Below are 22,328 nucleotides of genomic sequence, written 5' to 3' on the forward strand. Positions count from 1 at the left end.
GAAATAGGATAACCCCGCGAAGCTAATTATTAGATAAGCTAAAATGAGGTGATCAAAACAGCTCCGGGATGACTTAATAGGATAGGAGACGACTAACTAGATAAATTTAGTTAGCGATTGAGATACACGTTAGAAGTTTTTTGTCTTAAGGATCGGTGTGTACTTAGCTAACACGTCGCGGATCCCGACCGACGAGGAGATCGATTTAAGTGTAGATCCTTCACTCACACGTGTACCTTCACAGGTTAATTTCTTATACAACGTTGTTTCAATCTTGTAACGGCGTTGCTAATTTTATAGCGATACACATTAGAATTTCAATGATTGACACATCTTATCTTGACTAGACTTACTTTATTCACATGTATGATTTGCCTCTGTACATTAGCATCATTTCCCTCGAGACTTCTAGGACACTCGGTGTACTTACATCATCGTCGTCGTTATAATTGCAGCAGTTTTCCCGATTTCCTAGGGAATGATCTATTCATTTTATCCTTTTTTAATTCCAAGCAAAGTTAGCTTGTTCTATTTTGTACATGTATCATTTATATTCTGTACCTTTTCTTTGTAATACATGCATACGTAGTTTATAGATTAAATTTAGCTCGGCGCGGCTTTTCACTTAATTTTGTGTGTTCCCATTTCATATTTCAAATATGATTTGTAGCGGTGTTTATATATTTTTTGTAGGATTAGGGGCCACCTCTATCACTACAATATTATACAGTAGCGGGACCTTCTCTCCGAGAACGATATTTCCTGATCCATACGAAAAATATAGCAAAGCCGAAACGCGCCCATCAATCATACGTCTACAATAGGATCATCATTGTAGGGATCATCTTCATCTTTGAATGGTCCTGACTTACTATCATCATCCGAGCCGAGTTGATTCTCTGGAACATCATGAATCTTACGCAGATGTTTCTTTAAGTCGAAGTTTCTACAGAAACCTTTGCCGCACTCCTTACAGGTATATGGTTTTGTGTCGTTGTGAGTGTGCATGTGGAACGTCAGATTGTAAATTTGATGGAAAGCCTTTTGGCATATGTGACATTTATACGACTTTTCGCCCGTGTGCGTTAGACGATGATTTTTGTAATTACCCTTTTGATGGAAGCCCTTTCCGCAAAATTCGCACACCCATGGCTTGAAACCAACGTGAATGCGGATGTGTGTCGATAAGGTAGAGCTACGATTGAATGCCTTTCCGCACGTTTGGCATTTATGGGGTTTTTCAGCGGTATGAATGATCTTATGGCGACAAAGTGTTGAAGCTTGTCTGAATCCTTTACCACACACTTTACACACGAATGGCCGAGCGCCAGTATGCACAGGCATATGCCGTGTTAAATTGTAGTGTGCGTTGAAGACCTTTCCGCATTCAGGGCACGGGAAGGTTTTAGGTACCGAGTTGCCTAGGGCTGCTCCGTTGTGCTCTTTTTTAATAGAGCTTCCTGGTGTAGATGGCGTATTTATCTCCTCTAGAGATGCATCTCTGTTTGTTGTAATCTTCAGCGCATCGTAACGTTCGGTCCAAAGGCGATAATCTTCAGTCGACTGCATATAGCTAAGGGCCGCAGCTTGCATGGGGTTAAGCCAGTGGTTAGTATAGAGGTTGTTAAGTGTATTGAAGTAGCTACTGTGTAACGGGTCTATGAGAGGATTCAACAAAGAGTGAGGTGGGCCAGGTATTGGAGTTGGGCCAGATGCGGGGCCTATTAATCGCTCTATGGAAAATGTCAACACTGATGGTTGTTGATTTGGTGGGGAGTCCGATGTTGTCATTTTGCCTGAAAAAAGTAAATCACAACTCTATTATAATTTCGCTTAGCATTAGAATGTATTATTACTGATGTACCGAATGGCTGAAGAAGATACTTACGCAAATTTTTCTCGTAATTAAAATTTGTTTTTCTTGCTGCGTTACGAACAACGAATGTATATGTAAACCACTTTGCATATAATAAACGTTTCCAAACTCGGACTATTCATTAAAAGACCTTAGGTAACTTAGAAATATCTATGTGTGCGCAGGTTTCAAGCCCAGTTGATTAACGCTATGTCAACATGGTCAAAAAAGTCTTCTTTTGTCTTAAAGAATTGACCATATTGACCGGATTTGATCATAACTTCTACTTTAGTTGCTGTTGACTTTTCGCAGAAATTTTGTCTGCAAGCTTAGACTAAAGCCATTTGTACAATTGGCTGAGAGTTAATATTAACGAAGAATGGCATGATTAAAATAAGCAAACTCAATAGCATATGTATCACATTTTTGTTGGGTATATTTATGTTAGGTCTATCTCTTCTTATAAAAATAGCAGAAATATTTTCTATCTTGTTGTGATTTAAAGACGACATCACTCACACTCAGTGTAAGTGTTGCAGAAGGCCTTTGAGAATTGGCCTATTGTATGTTGTGTGTGACAATGCGTAAGAGATGGGTGCGATACTCTTTTCTTACAGTTCTCTTTCTGGGCAACCTGAGCTGTGCATTCGATTATAAGCCGCTAAAAATTAATCAACGCTGCTTTTCCGGCGTTTTTCATTAGTCAATCATGTTGACATATAATTTGTTTATATTATAAGAGATGTATATAGTTTATTGAACCAAGCTAACAAACAGCTCTTTTCTTAAATAAGTTATCTGTTTTTACTATGCCTATTATCGTACACTGATAGGTTGTGATTTCAGTGTCGTTATATTGTTATGTTTCAAGTACCGTTGTGTATATATATGGTGGATTGAATAGTTGGATGTTGCTAGTTTTTAAATGACGTAGTATTTATTAGTTTTTTGCGGGATGTTTTCTGGCTGTGCGGAGTTATTGTAGTCCACAGATCCGAATCATATCGCTGTTGATCAGCTAGGATATGACAGAACGTAGAGTTACTGAACCACCGACAAATAATTAAAGCACACTTAACAAATTTCCATTAAATTTCCCGAAACGAAATCGATCTAGCTATCTGACAGAGAGGCGAACATTATACCCAACCTAAGTCCAACTATAGCCGGAAGTTCAGAGTTTTACGTTCGATACAGCCAAGAAACAGGGTAGAGATGTACTCAACAGCAGGTCTTCAACTTCAAAACCTTATCCCGTCACTCTCTTTCAATTATTCTATTATGACTGTACCTTCACTCTGATCTGGTTGTCCCATCGTCCAGAAGATCTAGAATTCGCATTCCTATGGCTGCTATTCTGCTATCTCACAATGGAACTGACCTCAACTTCAAAATTTGAATAATGCTAAATATAATTTCTATAACAATAGCAAGCAATCTTTCTGCAGGTGCACTCGACCTTCAGTACTACGCCGTGCTTTTTAGCACCTTATCTATACATATATAGCATTGCTTGCCCCGTCCAGAAATACCATTAGTTTAACTATTATTGTTGCTCTTTGGCGCGCCAATCTTATTCTCCTATTAGAATGTAATATGATAATATTTACGTCAGTGATTTTCTTTACGTCATACCTGTAACGTTGAATCAATGATCTTCTCTAAAACTTGGTAAGACTTAAACAAGGTTATATATAGGATTTTTAGTAGGACTCATTGATACGGCCTGTATTACCTACTGTTATTACAACAATGCTCCTATGTTATATTTACTCTACCACAAGGCCTGATGGACTTACAGGGCTCAATACTATAATACGGCCACTCTCCTGAACTTTGTGCCAGTAATCACGGCCCAAGAGGAAAAAGGTTCTCTTGGAAAAATCGCGCAATAATCAATAAACATAATTTCTAATAAAGAGTTGTCCATTCCTTAGATGAAATGTTGTCTTCGCTGATGACCACAAGCACAGTGTCATCGATATCTTTACATCCAGGTTACGCCAAATTATAGAAAGATAAATCCGTCAAATATAAGCCGTTCTAGGCTGTCATGTCCCATAAAATGAGAATCAAACCACAGGTAAGTAAAAAGTCCTACCGATGATTGCGGCAGCTACTTCTAAGCGTTTTTATAGCCGCAGCGAGTATTTTATAGATGCAATTAATATACAACACATAGCCATTGGTAGCGATTTTCGGCAAATGAAAAAATTAAGAGGTTAATTTTTAATCTTAAATGATGTTGTATTAAAATATGAATATTATCGAGGCACATGAGTATATAATGTCGTAGGTAATTTATTACTTTGTGACTTTGTTTCATGCTCTGCGTTCTTATGATGGTAATTTTCCAGATAAATATTCTCAAGTCCTTCAGAGAAGCTGCAACGCTGACTGTATTATACTTTAGTAGTTACTATTGGTTTATACACTCGTGAGAATTGTCTGTCAAATTTCTCATTATATCAGTACATTCAGCTCTATTTCGAAACAGTGTTCACCCAGCTGTCTTTCTTCAGGTTCCACTCTGTCGTTAGCCCTCGTATCGCCATTGTCACGACACAGCTGTTCATCCCTATATCCCAATAATAAATAATTACCTGGACTGATTTGGGACAGTGATTGTGTTGACCTCCCGTTAGCTCTCCAAAAGCTTTTCCTTCTTCTTCTCTATTTCTGAGACAACAGGGTGAAAAAGGTTCGAGCTAACCGATCTGTACACAGGCACGAGGGGGAGCCGAAGCAAAAAGAGAACGTAGATACATAGACGTTTGAAAAGACAAAATGGGAAAGAAAAAAGAGGATGTGAATGGACAGGGGAACTAATCAGTGGCAAAGCTACCCTAATTCATCCTTCGTTCAAACATCCTATTTCGATCGGTTTAACTTGTTATATTGGTTGCCGTTTGTTCTCTTACCCAATCGACTCCTCTCATATAATATAATACTTCTGTGAAAATTCGCGAATACTTTCCTGCCATCAGCTCGTTTCGATATGTGCGGATGTTACAGTGTCGAAGTACAAGAGCAACGGGTGCATTTTCGCATTGTGGTTTTTGAATGAGACACTTTTCCTCTCAGGGGACAGACACACAGCAACACAAACACCGTTGCATAATAGAGGAGCTTTCCAATGGAACAAGCCAGCACGAGAATGCTACCTATGGAGTACTTTTTCTTTTGAATCGCCTTCGCAGCAACCCGGGGGAGACTTAGGCCCTCAGACACGTCTGCCCGAACGACCAGGATGTATACAATGCGAAGCTTGAGAATCGTTTCGAGAAGTGGGACACACTATTCATGGGTACCATACATTATGGCCAGTGTCAGCTATGCTGGTCTAACAACAATATCAAGATTTGATTATTTAGAAAAGAGAAATAAGCTAAATATAAAAGTAGTTTTTATGTGGCCTGTGTAAATTCCAGACGCCTCCATAATCCTAGCAAAATAAAACATCAGTAATTTTTTTTGTTAAACCTCTGATATTATAAATTTTATCTTATCTTCACCAAGGTATACCGCTTGCTCGAAAGCATTTCGGTCTCTTGATTTTTATCTTTTTTAGACTCTGACAAATTTTTGAGCTAAATTTGCTGGTGATGGTCAGTTGCTTTCATTATACGGAATTCTGTGGAAACTGGCTAAGTGTACCCGAGTTTCGTTTATTTGGGAGTTACTTTTAGAAGTTTATAAACGCACATATCTACGTTTATACAACGATGACGCACATAAAAATTTTTACCGCCACTCTCTACTTACAGCTCTTTTTGTCTTCTCCTTCAAATAATGAGAAATAATAGCATGTAATCTTACTCAGTCATACAACTAAAAAAAAAAAAGTTAGTGAAACTATCTTTTAGTTACGGCTCTTCAAAGTATCGCGGATCTAAATAGACAGCCTTTGACGGCTAGCTCTTCAAGACATTTCTCTCTACCTTGTTAATGCGCTTTCTAATAGGTTATATAGGAAACACAATTCAGTAACACATTATTTACCTTTAAGAGTTCTACACGAGGCTCAACTTGCAGGTTCGGTAGCTATTTTAGGTACCATCGTTTTTGAAGTCGCGATGTCGACTTGTAATTTCTCCACAAAAAGGAGCTTAAGATTCATCTCATTCAATGTATTCCCTTCAGGAAAAAAAATCACCTATTCTTATTTTGTAAACTTCATACTATAAAAGCAAATTGAGGTTTTGGCGCCATTTTTACTCATCCTTGGTCATTATTATTTTTATTTTTATCAGACTTTTTCAAAAAAAATCACAGAAAGAATCCGCTTACACTTTTGACTAGTGTGGGATCTTATTGTAACTGAAAAATCTGATTGTGTAGCACGTCGACAGAAATCTGTGGTTATTCGATGCCATTGATTAAAACAGTAAGGCTCAACGTGTCCGAAGCTATATAGTAATAAAACAGGAACGTAATTTGTAGTGCACGATATTTTGTTTAAGCCAATTTGACGTGATTCGTAAGAGCACACACATCTTCAACTTGCACGCATCACGTCAATAAATATACTTGTGAAGTGTTTTAGTCAGTTTTTCCCCATTAAGCTATTTTAACCCTTTTTTTAGTAAGAAAGCATTAGCGGAAGTTTACTTGGACAATATCCGTGACAACTCCCCGTATATTATTACTGATACGGCTAAATATAGGCATGCCTGCCAGTTAAAAAAAAAACTTGTGCATTTTAGACATAAGTTTCTGCTTTGGCAGCGATATACATTTTAATATTATCATGTTGTGAAATATGGCTGCATATCAGTCAAAATGGGGTGTCAGGGAAAACGTTCACCTCAGTATTATTTCTCGAGTTCACATGGCTTTCTGAAAACGAAGTAGGCGGTTTTCGTTTGCATCTTACATTAACTTTAATAGCTCTAAAATCTATCCTTACTTGACAATTTTGCAACAAAATTTACCCTCCGTGCATCAACAATTCCCACTGCAGTTGCTGTCATAAATAAACAAGCCCGTCTAAACCTATTTTAAATTATCACTAAATTCGACCTTAAATCATCAGCTGCTCACTACACTTTTTACTTACCAAGGAAAGTATTTTGCAGACAAGTGAAATAACGTCGCACATAAAATTAAGAATATTTACGTATTTAAATGTAACAGATGTATACACTTTATAGAAGATGCTGTATACACGTTGCATCCGCATTACCCTAACTTTGGTGCTGCTAGACTAAGCTACACATAAAATTCTACACATAAAAAAATCAAATTTAACCCTTATAGAGTCGATTCAAATATCTAGAGCGTTCAGAACTTTTTTACTCAAAATACTGACGTTTTTTCACAAAATTTCCTATTGCTATGTGATGTTTAATAATCCAACGATAAATATACAGGTTTGGGGAGCCGTGTCGATTCAACAACAGTAGTTGTTTTCAGTGTAGCCTTATTTGGTCATTTATTTCAGAATTTTATCACATAAAGAGTTATTCAAGAAGCAGGAGCAATCCATGAGAGCGAATCGTTACTAATAGGAAGTATCCCAATTGCACTTAAGTAGGGAAATTATCTTACAAGATCAAAAAAGGTATTCGTTTTTGAAGTTTGGTTGTATGTTGTCTAAAATCTATTTTTTCTTTACTGTTTCCTGGATGTATTAATGTTTTGTAACTCAGATTCATAATATTTGACAAGAAATATGTTCTCAGACCATACGTTGGGCGCATCATCCGAAGTTCTGTAAATTTGCTTGAAAATGCGTTTAAAATGTTCTCAAAGTGACAATGTATCACGATTAGGACGGTCTCCCTATACGTACAATAGGCTTAGAGATGGTGGTTTTAAGTATACATTTTTGATTATTCGATACCAGTAGATAGCCTTTAAAAATACTGCCCTATCCACTAAAATTAATGTCAGCTACGGATGACCAAGTCTGTATATTTATGTTGAGAGACCATTCTTATAAGTTCAGAGAGTACTAATCCTTTATTTTAAATACAAGCTTGTTATTCAGCTCGAATTAACCCACCCCACAATGCTGTGTGATTACACAGTGAGTTTTTTCAAATTTTTGAAAATCATAGGACTTGGCAAAAAAATGCCTTAAACGCATATCTCTATAATCAACATTCTACTTTATCGTAATTATCTTCAAACGTCTTTCTTATAGGATTTCATTCCATGTCTGCACTCGAAAGGTCTTTTTTGCTTAACGAAAGCGTGAAAATAACTCATATAAAGCAAATATTTACCTATATATTTTATATGCACTGCAATATTAATTTCAATTAATTTTTTCCATTATGCAAGTTAAAATCAGTGATACTACAGTGATCTCCATAAATCTCCGTAGGATCTCGATAAATCTTTTTCTAAATGAAAAGCTAATCTGACTTACATAAAAGAGACGACCATTTAGATTCATATGTCTGTTTCTTTAATCATGGGAAGGGGTAAAAGCGAAGCTTCTATTTCACGGTTGCAATGGCTAAAAATACCGAAAGTGTTCTGAATAATTTGAAATCGTGTTTGCCAATCGTATCAGACATACACTGAATTTGGGTCCCAGCCTTGTTACCGACATAACAACTGGAAAAAATTTAACGTGGGGCTCTCACAAACGGTAGTAACAAGAAGTACAAATTTAGCATCACGAGCACGATATTCCGAGCATTTCCGGTTTGTACTGCTACGCTTACCTGTCTATTCTCTTTTCTGAGGTGATGTTCTCAAATAATTTTATATCACATCGCTATATTTATTTTTAGCGGGCTTAGAGGCATCGTTTCAAGTATGCTTATTAAAGGTGATGTCGGGGAACTGCAAATAACTATATAATTACTATTACAGATCGCTGAGTTACTAAATAATAATAATGGGCCCTTCTCTTCTTAGACACGCTGGTATTGTAATAGCAAAATTGATAGTGGTCATATATTTCATTTCACTTAAATGTGGGGGATCGCATCTTTTTAAAACTGTTTTGAGCAGGTTTGACTGTGTATGGGTGTAAAATATTATATATATATATATATATATATATATATACTGTCGGACTTCACGCATTAATAAATGCTGACTCCCTGTTTAATATCTAAGATATTCGTTATTCTATCAACAGGGAGTCAGCATTTATTAATGCGTAAAGTCCGACAGTATAATCTAAATTCTCATTATTAAATTTATATACAATTGATCCTATTTACTGTGTACAAATTTAATAATGTACATATTAATTTAAAGAATCATTCAAGGAACGCGTCAAAAATATATGTAATGTAATCGTTGTAGCTTAGCTAATTAGCTGTATTTGCATTTCTACAGCGGCCTCTATTCACAAAAACTGGCTTCTGTGATTTAGATAGAATGTTCTTTTCTATCAACTTTTTGCTAGAAGAGAGATGAGATGCCACGTAGGTTCCTCGTGTAGATTTCACAACACACCAGGGCAATTAAATGCATTATATTATATATAAAATTAAAAATTAACTTTTTCGCTCTCTTTATATCTGCTGAAGTATTGCAATTCGATAGTACTGACAGGAAGCTACTCGTGAAGACAGTGCTTGCTGGCCTGCTCACTTCATTTTTCTGCAGTCCTCTCTGGCTACAAAAGGTTATGCTTTACTTGGCCTGACTTGAGAAGAGGCGGAGCTGGAAGGGGCGGAGCTAACACTAACAGTAAAAAGGGCAGTGCATTAGAGGCGTAAATGAAGCTTTAGCGGACCTGACTGCATCCGTGTGCGAGTTCTAGCTAGAAGCTAGTATACTGTAATAATGACGTCTAGGTTATGCAGAATAGAATAGTCTTTTGGACCGGAAGCTTTCGTCAGAGTAATTCCTGTTTTATGCTATTTGGGCGGCAATCTTCCAATTTTAAGCTAACGTGGTTACAGAAATAACTAGACCGCGTGATATTTCTCTGAAGTTTGTTTCATTAACAACTATTTAAGTTCGCTAATTTGGTCAGTTCGATACTTTGCAAAGAGCGAAGACATATTACCACGGAAAAGCTATAGTTAGATCTTTAGTATTTACACTCATCTATTAGGTAGAAGTCATCTACTGGGAAACATATTTTTAGTAAAGAAAAAATACCTACCAGAACCTATAACAGAATCAGCTCGATTTCCTTATCTAAATTAAGTGTTTTTAATTCTTTTTAGAAGCTGGTGTTTGTTGCTACACTTACTACTCAATCGAGGCGTTATGTAGTCATGATGATTTAGCTAGTAGCTAAACTGTCGCCATATTACAGTAGCAACAGGAGCGAACATTATCCTTTAATAGGAATGCCAAGATCCACTTTCTGCAATTTGAGAGCAGTTGTGACAAACATCAGATGGATTCACTTTCCCCCGAATCTATAGGTCATCCATCTGCTTGCTATGGGTGAGTGAAGTGTACATAAAGCGCAATAGCTTTGTGAGTATCTTCTTTGCCGCCCTTTCGGAGTTACCACACTGCTAGCCAAAACAAGATGTTCTGGGCTCGGTAAAGAGAATTGTCTAAGAGGTATTTGTCAGACAAACAGAATTACCCGCCACCCACCTTCCCAAACCAATGGGCCGCTAGGCAAACTCTCCATCAGAGCAAAGAACAAATCGGGCAAGTTGGAGAGGAAAGACGGCTGATGTAGCGAGGTACACATTGAAAGGAATAAGAAACTGGGGGAGTGTCCCAAGGAAAATCAGGTAGGTTAATCTTGTAAGGGTGGTTGATAACCAATGCCCTCAGGTAACGAACAGGTAACTCGAACAGGTGAACTTGGTAAGCAAGCACCTAAGAAACATGTATGAACACATATATGTAGCTGTATTTTGGAACGTACTTACTCCTATACCTACTATAAAATGACATGCTTCAATATAAGGTAATGGCTAAAAAGGGTCTCAGAGCATCCATACCCAAAACTCCGCTGCGAAAGCCACAAGTCGCACTAGTATTCCTATTTAGCTCTGTTCTCCACCAACCTGGCGTGCTGTAATATCGCTGTCGGGTATTCAAATTCGAAATGCACATCTTTCTTGAGAACTCAATCGCCGATCCAAGCCTACTTCGTGAAGTCATGCAGCTGGGACTCGGCCCCAGAACTAGTAGAGCAACGCTCAATGTGAAATTGTCTGACAAAGTGAGCATCTTGTTAAGCAAAAGAGTCTTATGTGGTATAGAAAACCGCTCTGAATCGTAATACCTCTCTCTTTTTTGGGCGGAGCCTTCAGCCTATGCTAATTCCTACATTGCTCCAAAAGTCTTGAACCCCACTCGTTTGTCCCCCCTTTTGTAGGTCGTATGCAGCGCCACTGGTGTGAGAGATCTCCTTCGGAGGCAGATGGCCAACAAACCCGTGAAACGAAGGCCATATGTGCTATTCTATGGGACTGATCAGTAAATGTGTAAGTCGGCGTGTAATAAACTTCTAGGCCTTTTGAACTGTTGAATGCTGATACGAGTAGATCCTGGCGTTGTATAATTACCAAATAGTTTCACAATTTAGTGCGAATTTGCTTATTTTAAGAACCGAAGCATTTTGACACTAGCACAGAAACACTGAGTGTTTAAATGAACGACAATAATGAGGTCAACTACGTGTACACATTTCAGTAAATCGGCTCTAAAATACTGAATTTAAGTTATGCGTTTCCGATAGTGGCGCTATGTGAAAAAAATATGAAAGTATTAAATGAACAAATATGAAATACATGTGAAATAAAATATTAACACATTGATACTAAGTTGTTGAAAAAATAGGGATCGCTTAACTAGAGTGCTTCAAGGTAACATAAGAAAACAAAAAAATGTTCTTTACAATGTGCGGCAAAGCGAGACTGACAATGCTATTTGTATGACTGGAAACGAATCGTGCGCTTTGAGTTGCCGCAATCTGGCAAAACGATCGGTTTGGATCGCCAGCGTCAATAACTGGTTACAACAAGCCATTGAAAAATGTCGAGTACTATTGAACAGAAATGGCGTCGTCCTCCGCCAAGTTCCAAATTGCATATATTTTAAGCTATTAGGCAAAAATTGAGTAGCGTGGATGGGAACATTTAATGATTCGCCGTATACTCCGGATCCTGCACGATCAGAGTATCGCAATCTTCGCAGCCCTCTCTTAACGGTATAATTTAGTTTCAATAGAGAGACGCTAAAATCAGTTGTCACAACTTTTTTGTCCAGCAGTCACAAGTTTTCCACCTATGGGATCGTGATGTTGTTAGAAAAATAGTCATCGATCCCAATGGCGCATATTTAATATCTTAATATTACTTCAACGTATTAATTTTTGCTTGAAACAGTCAATACCTTTTCAACAACCCGATATACGCCCGCCTCCATTAGAGAACACGATTAATGCAAAGTGAAGAACTAAGTTATAATACGTATGGCATAAAATAAATCGCCAATATATAAATTGGTATAATAGAGTATTCGCTAAGCTTTTTTTAATGATTTAAATTTAATTAACCATCGTGCACATGTATTTCGGAAAAGCCTGCAATGGACCTAAAGTCCTGCGATGTGGTATGAAGCTATCAATTATACGAGGGCAAAAAACTAATACACTGCTAAAATATAAACGTTTCAGCACTAATCAGATAAAATACGTTAAAGGCAATAAAGTTTCAGCAAATGCCTACTCAACCTTCAAATAAGTTAACACGATAAAATGGCCTTCTTGTCTAGTTGGCGAGAGAAAAATCATATTAAATATATTGAGCGGGAATAAACAATGTTAGAACTTTTCATATTTCGATAATTACTATGTTCTTATTTAAAATTTGAAAGAGGACATGTTAAGGACATCCTATAAAGATAAGAACGCTGCAAGCAGTTTTTATGATCATTTACATACAATCAGCGAGTACTATTTATTTTGCTATTGGCGTATGTAGCCATTTCTACGATGTGAAATGCGGGAGAAGACTTCATACGAATAGTTATAAGGCGGAAACGTTCGACCTAATAGTGAATACCTTGATTTATATTTTTTATAGGACCAACTTAGCGTTTACTATTTATACTATTTATTCTACATATACCAAATTTATTCACACATTGATATATGTGGACATATAAGGCAGTGCGAAAAACAACGCCTGCAAAAAGGACGGAAGCCGAATCACCGAAACGCCTGGCCAATAAGAAAATATGAGAGCTTCGTATGCCGACAAAGAACATATTACCAGAAATATATATATTCATGGCTGCAACTTAAATAGGGATGAAAGTCTATCGCATCGCGGCTATTTATATCAGTGGTGGCTGACTTTTGTACACGCTGTCAATGACGGATCCCTTCGCTCACTTGTGACGTTCTGCTAATAATCATTATGCATACGACTTTCGATCATGAGGCGATGGAAGGAAAGCTCCATGGAGAACCATTTTACAAACTGTGGCAATCTGACCAAAATTCCCGATAATATATTTTATGTGGCTTAGAATGTAAGAGCGCATCGATATATCGACGACAAATGAAAGTAAAAAGTATTTTAAGGAACAGTGATAGGTCCATACCAGTTGCATCTACCTGGATCGTTTAAATCCCACTTGTTTCCTTTAAAGTAATACGTGCGGTACTGTTTTTTTCAGGTATTACGACAATTTCCGAGAATTGCAGGATAAATGTCAAGCCTGCTTGTGCTGTTTTCTGGATTTTTCCGATTGCATCAAAGCTTTTTCTGCTTACGTGTCTCTTTAAGCTTTAGAGAAGGGGTCTAGATCTGGTGAAGATAGTGTTTCCCTGCAAAATACACAAAACATTAGCCGATACATTATTATTATGGTGAAGAACCTATAATTCGTTCAGTTAAAGGTCTAGCCTTTCTTATGCAATTTTTTACCGGTGCTTTTTAATGATACGAAAATCACTAAATACGGATTTGTCACTGCACAACTATCCGAGAGTTAAAGAAAACGGTGAGGAAAGTTTGTTTTTCTCCTGTCCGGATCTGAGCCAGCTTTCTTCGATCTCGACCCGTTTTTGAAACGATACAGAAACGGTCGAGCTTCTGTTATGATATAACACCCTCCACACCCGCGTTTCGTCATCTATAATGAAGCGTTTGATCAGATCCGTCAGATTCCTTTTTGAATCGAACGCGATGTCGCAAGTCGGATCTTGGATCAGTCTTTAGTTGGGAAAGGCGTGGACGCCTTATTGATACATTTCTTGTCCTAGTATTGTGTTATTCGTATTGAGATGCATGAAATTAGTTTTCGGTTGCACACTTTAAAGAACTAGGCCGTTCGTCGAACCCTAACTGTATATCAACTAAAGGTTAGGTCCTTTATAGTCTAACTGCGTCCGAAACAATTATCTGTTATTTCTTTGTGCATTGTGCTTGGCCACATTTACCTATGTCAATACAGCATTAGCGTATTTCTCATATGGATGCTCCCTTCGCAATTCAAGTGTCTTCATTGCGTGGCGTGCTGTGATCGTCACGGCCTAACGCCATGATGAATATTGACGATTGCAGTGCGAGCTAGTCCGTTTTCATCGGCGATCTGGCCGGCGGTTTTCAGCTTTGAGCGGGCGTGGCCTTCATCCGTGTTACTAATTTGTGAAAGACTGCTATTGTTTGACGGTGTGTAGGCTAGCGATTACAAGGCCTTTATGTTCTTACCTCACTGGGGCAAGTAGCTATTTACTTTCTTAGGTATTACAATATGAAGCTGCCGAAAGCAAATACGGGATCAAGGGTTATGCCTTGGCTTTAAGAACATGAAGTAATTCATAACTAACAATTATTAATCAACTGGAAGACGAAGAAAATATCAGTAAGAAAATAAGCACGCCGATTTGGAAAGAAATTGTGCACCTGTGTTAACATTTAGAAAGCAGTCTTCATTAGGACTTAATTGCGTGTCTAACCAACTTTTTGAATGCAGTTTACAAAAGGCATGCCTCCTCCAAAATCTTAGAAGTAATTGGACGTAGCAAAAGCTTTCCGCGTTGCATTTAATAGACTTGATTAGTATGCAACCGTTTCATTTCATTGAAAGCATTGAAGTAAAACGTGCGTAACTGCGGCGTAAGATATCGACTTATGTTTGAAAAACTCGCTGCTAGTTATCTATTATCACGGGGCAAGTTAGGTATGCGCCATTTGAAAAAAAGAGGTTTGACGAAGGACAAATAAAATCCCGCTTAATTTATTTACTAGGGCTCAAGATTGAGCCCTAAACGTCAACAATAAAGGCATATTTGGTTGACATACCGCAGTCAAAATGGTTCTTTGCTTTTATCCAGATTAGTGTGTGTAAACATTTAACACAAGACAAGGATTGCAAGTTATCTAGATAATAAGTAATTTTACATTAGAGTTAGTAGTAATCTTAAAAGACATAGTTTGTGCTTCTTGCCGTGATAATGCAGCTGCGGGCTGAGGACATAAGAACACGTGAAACCCGAATCATTAAGCGTGACTTCAGAGATTCGTGTGTGGAGTATACTGTCTCACATGTTTATCCTCCTAAATTGCACAAACCCTTTGACGCAATAGGAAACTTCTCTAGCATTCAATTATTGGGTCATTAGAATGATGCACAAATACTGGGTCTAAGGACACAACTATAGTGGCGTTTTAGAAATGGATGCGAATACATTTACGAAAATTTAAAGAAAAAGCAACCATATTGCAAATTCCTCTTTGAATCTTGTATGAAATTAATAAGGAATATTTCCGCCATTTTCCAAATAGTTGCTTCTTGCCTTATCTCTCCACTCTGTTTATTTGTATATAGTATTTGAAAATGGCTACCTTCAGGAGCTACGCTTAAGCTCGGGGTCGAATTGGATCTCTACCCCAAATAGACCATAATTCGCCTTTAATGGAACCGGAAAAGTCTCCAGCAAGTGCATGTTGACACGGGAAACAAGTATCTGTGTGTGTGTATTCTAATTGCATCTAATAAACGAGGCTATTAATAGAAAAAATATTCAATAGGCAGAGCAAGGCCATGCTTCATTACGATAAATCAAAGCCACGCATGGTAAAGATCGTTGCAGCCATTCCGCAAAGGTCTGAATGGAAGTTTTCTTATACCCATTAGTTCCTTAATAGCAGACTTGACAATTTCCAGCGAAAAAAGGTTAGACGAGGAAGCTACCATTACTTAATCCCTAATAGCGTGGCAGTAACATAATATAATTCCAACGCATGATTTTAGCACTAATATGGAGCATATGGTTAAACTAGGAGAGGTTATTTGTTCAACCCTTTTTTGATGTAGTGTAATCGAAAGTCCAAAATTTTATACCAAACATACAAAAGTCTAGTATTAGCAAATTTTCTGCCAGCTGTAATGCGTGGTAACCATATTTCAAGAATCATATTAAAGCTAGTACGAGGTGCAGTGGAGATTTATTAAAAAAAAAGATGTACCATTTTCAGGTGTTCTACTGAAAATGAAGCTCCCAACTTTATACGAATGATATAAGTTCTGATATAAAAGTCGTGCGTAGTCGAATGGTACGAATACCTTTCTTTTCTGGCGGTGCATATACGTCGAAAAAATAACTAATACTATAGCAAATTCCATATTATCCCACCAACTAATTTCCGTTGCGCCAAATAGTTCTCTCACCTAAGCGGCGCGTCACTCAAAAATAGTTTAGTAATATTGAGAGGTGCTGACTTATGAATATTGCGATGACGAGTAGGTGCGCACCACAACCTTTAGTCCATTATTGTTTATGTTAAGAGATGTGACTGGGTAATCGCCTACATTCACTGACCAGCATGGTTACTGACTCTCACTTGCTACCACCGTTTTATCAGCTGGGACGCTAAGATTTTTCTTTCTTGGAAAACTGCTCTGGCTGACATCCATAGATTGTTTTGCTTCAGTATTCAGTTGTCTGTATCCAACAGCTACGGCCAACGTTAATCGCATCTGTTGCTTTCGAACAAACATGTTCGATTCATATGCTGTCCACCAACCGAATCTCCTTGTGAGCAACAAAAAGACGTACCGTACTAGTATCCATCCGTAGCCGGGGACCACTCGACAAGGCCCTTCTGGATTGTATACTTATGCTGACCGAAAGGTTTAACGAATAAATCGGAGCGAGGGTGCACACACACGTATTCTCTCCTGATTTGGCCTTAACGAGTTTAAATAAACACCCTAAACATTTCGTATAATCTGGAATCAACGATTTCATGAAGCTCCGATTTGGTTGTCTTATACAGGGTTCGTTGAGAAGATACGAACGATAATATATAGCAGCGCAACTGAAGATACGCAATAGGGACCCCTATTAGGCCTGGTACGTGCCCGTCTGTCGAATATGATGCATTGCTAGTTACCTGTAATCACGCCGCTTTGGAGACTCTTGAGATGAAACTGTTGTTATTGCTTCTCTAGTGCAGCGGAAGAATTTGCTCTAACTGTTTTAGGTCCGTGGATCCAAAGACCTAACCGTTAGTTACTGTGTGCTAGAATAACGGCTCGAGCGTAGACCAAGTTGCTAAAAAATGGCACTTACATAACAAATGCCCCAAAAATATAGAACTGGTTATTAGATGAAGTAAACATCTGCCAGAGAGGAATTTATGATACAGAAATGATTTTTTTGATAATTTCTCGATGAGAGTTTAACAGGCCGTAACACATAAGATCTAGAAACGAATCACTGAACGTTGTAGCCTGAAAAGCGCGTGTTTATTTTGCCTGAACGGTACGACAAAAGAAAAAGGGAGAAGAACGTTTTCAGAAATTTGCATCTCTTATTCTTATTGAGTTGATGAAGCGTAATACGCATTCACGTACATTGTATATACGAATGGTGAAGTTCCAGCTCGAGCTCGGGATCTGAGTCGGAAGGATCCAACAGGCAAGATCAACATTTTTAATGCTCTTGTTACCATTTTTAGTTATGCGAAAAACAACGTGCGTAGCACTTGTCACAAAAAAAAATAATGAGAAAGATAAATTCGTTCATTGATGACATTTCTTGTCTTTTGTGTCTTTGGGCTTAAAGGTAGACATACATTATAGGCGCCATTGAGAATTCTCCAATCGCTTCCACATTCTGCAGTGTACCCAGTTTGGCAGAAGGAGGCAAATATAAAAATACAATAGAACAAAGAAATTTGCTTTTTTTTTGTTTTAGTTAGTCACGCTCGTAGAATAGAGAGATTGACAGGTGTCGAGAATAGATCCTGAGATGAAAATGTGTATTTTGAAGAAAGGTGAACATTTAAAGCCATGGTAACTTCCAGTATTTTGCTGTCCTGCAATGGATCATATTTAGTAGTATTTCAATTCAATATTCTAGCCTCTTGTACCGCTGTCGATTCCGCTTATGCACTTTCGTAATTTCTGTCTCTCCGGTTTGTTTGTGCTATTGAGCGCACAACGAAAGGACATCAACAGTTTTCGCTTAAACATTGCTCACTCGGAGTTGACAAGAGTTTGATAAAATCATTAGCACGTTTGTTCACTGATCTTATTGATTGCTGTTCCACCAAGCTAACTCGACATCTGGTGGCAGTACGATATATTATGTACTCTTTAGCTCAGCATTTACATGCATGTTCATAACATGATAGAAATTGACAAGGAACGGTGAAATGTTTCGTAAAAATAATCGTTTCTCTACTACTATACCTCTGGTATGACTTTTTGAAGAAATAAGAACGTCTCATAAGTCGTAAAACTAGGTCGAGCCTTGGTTAAAGCACTTCGGTGTATTCCGGAACTCAAAGCAATATTGAAACATTTAGGACAACCATTAAAAAGGACAGAAAAACGTTTAATCTTCCATCGCAAAGAATCGAATCTAGTTTAAATGTAATTGATTTGTAGCCTTTTTTTTTAATCACCGTGAACCTCAGAGTTACACTAACAACCTAAAAACTGGAAAAGGTCCGACCTCAGCATAGAATATTAACCGTCAGCAGAAATAAAAATATTCAAAGCCTCTAAAAATAATTGATTATAAAATAACATTTGATACACTTTTAATACAACAGCTTCATAACATAATCACTCCAGCTTTGCTACGTGTCGTGGCGTGGCGTTGCGATAATGTGCTAATTTTAATGTACTACTTTAGGAAGAGGAAAGCCAGAGGAAGTGGAACGCAATACACTATTGATACACAATCAGGCCAATGGGGAACTCAATTCTCCAATAAATAAAGATTCCAAGATGCACAAACTGCTACGATTAACGTGTTTTAATTAAAACTACTGTGATGATTTTCTTGCGATACGTAAGTATAAACGTAACGAGAAATGTGCGAGCTTTTATCTAGCGCACGGAATGGCACAGGATGCAGTCGTTAATTAGAAGGTCCAACTTCTCAGAAGATAATATGTATATCTTCGGTTATGGCATAGTTACTACATCAGTAAACAAATTCTGGATAACGTTATTAGAACAAAAAATGTATCACGTTGTTTAAATGTGTTACGCTGAGCGTAACGATCTTTGACATGTACCGCTTGTGAACATTTTAAATGAGCACGGTAATGCATATATTGTATATATCCCTGTTTAACCTGCCCTCAAGTATTTCCTTTGACTCGATCTTCGCAGTTGACCTTAAATCTTTATGTAAACTTTTTTGTGCTCTATGGTGCGCGTGGCGGCACCAAATCGAGCACTCATTCAAATTATCATGCCAATGAAAAATTTTCTTTGAAAATTTTTTAATGAGCTACCGACAATGCAAGCCGGTACCCAGCTTTGGGCTTACTTATAGGCTATAACACTTTCTTCTAAGTTCACTCGAACTTTCGAGGGATCATTCGAAACCCTCTAACTCAATGTCTTCATGATATCCACCATCGGCCGTCGGACTACTTGCTGCCTGAAATCAATCAAGTATTATGAAGCGCTGAGCTTCTACACTGCTATATTTCATTTGGGGTTCTGTTGACCATTGAGCCAAAAGACATCTGCGTAGCATACGTCCCGAATCATCTGCTTTAACGCTCATACGCAACTAATATTACATTTGTTCATATTTGGACAATACAAAAGTTCTAACATTCTTCGTTTTCTAATATTACGTCCCTTCATTCAAATTGTAATTTTAGCACTCACATAAAAAATCTGTCATCGAGATATTAAATTTTACCGTAATGAATCGTTAGTTGCGACGCCGTTTATTTGTAAGATCTTCAAGCAATTTATCAGAAAAATCGGTCTTTTACTTCTAGTTAACATTTCGTAGCGTAATAAGGAACTCTTCTTATATCCTATTAAATGAATAGAAGTCTTTATCATTATTTTAGGTCTGTCACGGCATGTAAGTAGCAGGTTTACCTCTTCAAAGTTTTAGTGTGATTGCCCTTCTCTGAGAACCTCACAAACAGACTTCTCCGTCTCAGCTTTTTTTAAGAAATTTTGGTAACAAAAAATCTTGTGTAGCATGCAAAAAACTTGAGTTCGTTTTAATGTGTACATCCACGAAGCCCGTTCGAAATACTCGTTCCAGTATTTTTAGCATCAAGCTCCTGGTCCAGAAAACTCTGTTTGTTCTCTCTTAAGTTGCAATTTTTCAAGAATACTCTTTTTAGTTATTTCTCTCGAATGAGCATACAGATTTTTTCCGCTCGCGGGCCGTAACGTCATTTGATACCGACGTACTTACGACCATGAAGGAAGAGGTTGAGATAGTTCAAGATCCGAAAGGCGGACATCTATTGTACTTCTTTCAATAGCCTTGTTATCTTCTTCGATTTTATAACTTTATTTTGACAATAATTATATAGCTAACTCTGCTATCTGCCATTGAAACAAGTAGCTCTTGTGAGATTCTAGTTAGGGCTCTAATCAAGTTTCGTTTCGTAGTACAACTATGTATCCCCTCAGATTGAAGTTGAAGTTTCGGCATTTCTTTCTGCTAAAATATAGTATAACTTCTGTCTTTTTGAACACTAGTTCAAAGTGGTGCCTGCTCCTTCAGACACCCTTCAGTCTTTACTTTGTTCTTAAAGTTCGCCTAAACTCTAACAGTGACCATAATCAGTTTCTCTACATAGATTATTATGCTGATTTGTTTGTGTATAAGTGATCTACTTACTACATCGTAAACAAGATTTTACAGTTTGGTCTAGGGTAGAGCTTTGTAGGATTCCCGCCATCGCTTCATACTCAGTGCCATCTTTTGCTTCGATTTTTTGGTCACTCGATAGCTGGCTGGCGGTAATGCAGTGGAGGCATCTTGCCGCTAGCGTGCCCAGTTCATCCAATATGTCCGAACTCATCAGGATCTTTCAGAGCACATCTTACTAGCAAAATAGATCAACAGGTATCCTAATCTGTATCGTACCACACTTCTTGCATCCATTTTCACGTTATACTTTTTGAATTTGCCTGGAATAAAACCTCGCCGCGAACTGCAAGAGAGCGCGTAGTACCGTTATGGACGGGTACTACTAGAGCCAATTTTCACTGCTGGTCTCAAGGTTTTCTCTAAGCATAACAGTAAATCGAACCAAACTGACGCGGCAGAATAAATTTTGTAGAAATCACTAGCGAATACGAAAGGAAATGCATAGGGCTTAATGCTTTTTTCGGCTAGAGTGGAAAATGGCTCCCTGCAATTATACCTTCAAACATTTTACCTTCGGCACTGATTTTAGATGTACCCTCTAACACCGCGGTAAGTTCTGCATGTATCTGCAAGTTGCAGTCCTGGGGGCCTGAAACCCCTTCAGTTAAAGATCACCTCGAATAATAAATCGGCATTTTCAACTCACTGCCTTAGGAAGTCTTATGGAATCAACACAAATGGGTCAATCTACCTCGAAAATAGGCCTTTCGCTTTCTGAACAAAGCTATTAAAGATGTTAAACGGGCCCGAGTCCGGGGTTTTGTTTGGTCCTGGTCGAAGGCGTAAATGGAAAATAGTTTTTACGTCTAGTGCCAAATAATTAGCATACATGCAGCAAAGGGGTTTTTCGGTTTAGAAAATGAGCGCGTAGCCGCCCACCGGTACTATACGGTAGTCAGTGTGTCAGTGCATGACATCAAGTAACACCTTACCATCTTTACATGTCAGTCAGAAAGATACGCACCCGGATTATATTTATATGAAGCATCAGTGAATGCATTTACGCACTTACTGGGACACCTGAGGCTATATCCCCATACAGTTCGTTTTATGGGTCCCAATTATAGGACTTGCTGCTGCTTATTTTAAATGAGTGGAATACTAAACCAGGATTCTCAGTTCTCCTAGGTCCAAAACCGCTATTCATTATACTTCGGTGCCGCAGGAGGCAAAATGGATGAGAATTACCATTCTTATTCTTCTACATTTCATCTGTCCTCTGTCTTTCCTGCTTTCCATTTTTCTTTTCGTCCCTTTTCCAACTGTCTTTCTTTCGCGCCGTGCCCTGAGGCTTTATAACATATTTCTTTTATTGTTACCATATGATTTATTATGTCCTTAACTTTTTTCCTTTTGACGTCGATTATAGAAGCTTTTCTTCTCTTTCCGATTGTCCCCCTAGTTTTCATATAT

The 22,328-nt window shown here is 37.9% G+C and overlaps 1 protein-coding gene across 12 annotated transcripts in view; it reads right to left on the reverse strand.

Annotated features, from left to right (window-relative positions):
• Positions 1-334: 334 nt before the first annotated feature.
• LOC111248298 (uncharacterized) overlaps positions 335-22,328 on the reverse strand; it is a 72,163-nt gene continuing 50,169 nt past the window's right edge. For 7 of the 12 annotated variants that reach the window (XM_086982839.1, XM_086982840.1, XM_086982837.1 and 4 more), the window contains one exon: positions 335-1,796. In XM_086982839.1, the coding sequence (XP_086838965.1) occupies positions 808-1,791 (984 nt within the window). In that variant the 5' untranslated portion in view covers positions 1,792-1,796 and the 3' untranslated portion in view covers positions 335-807. Of the gene's footprint in view, positions 1,797-10,740; positions 10,946-13,354; positions 13,581-17,154; positions 17,329-22,328 lie in introns of those variants that run through there. The other 5 variants (XM_022800405.2, XM_022800406.2, XM_022800404.2 and 2 more) reach the window with 5 other exon arrangements.

Source organism: Varroa destructor, unplaced genomic scaffold, assembly GCF_002443255.2.
Source record: "Varroa destructor unplaced genomic scaffold, Vdes_3.0 BEIS01000003.1, whole genome shotgun sequence".
NCBI classification, from domain to species: domain Eukaryota; kingdom Metazoa; phylum Arthropoda; class Arachnida; order Mesostigmata; family Varroidae; genus Varroa; species Varroa destructor.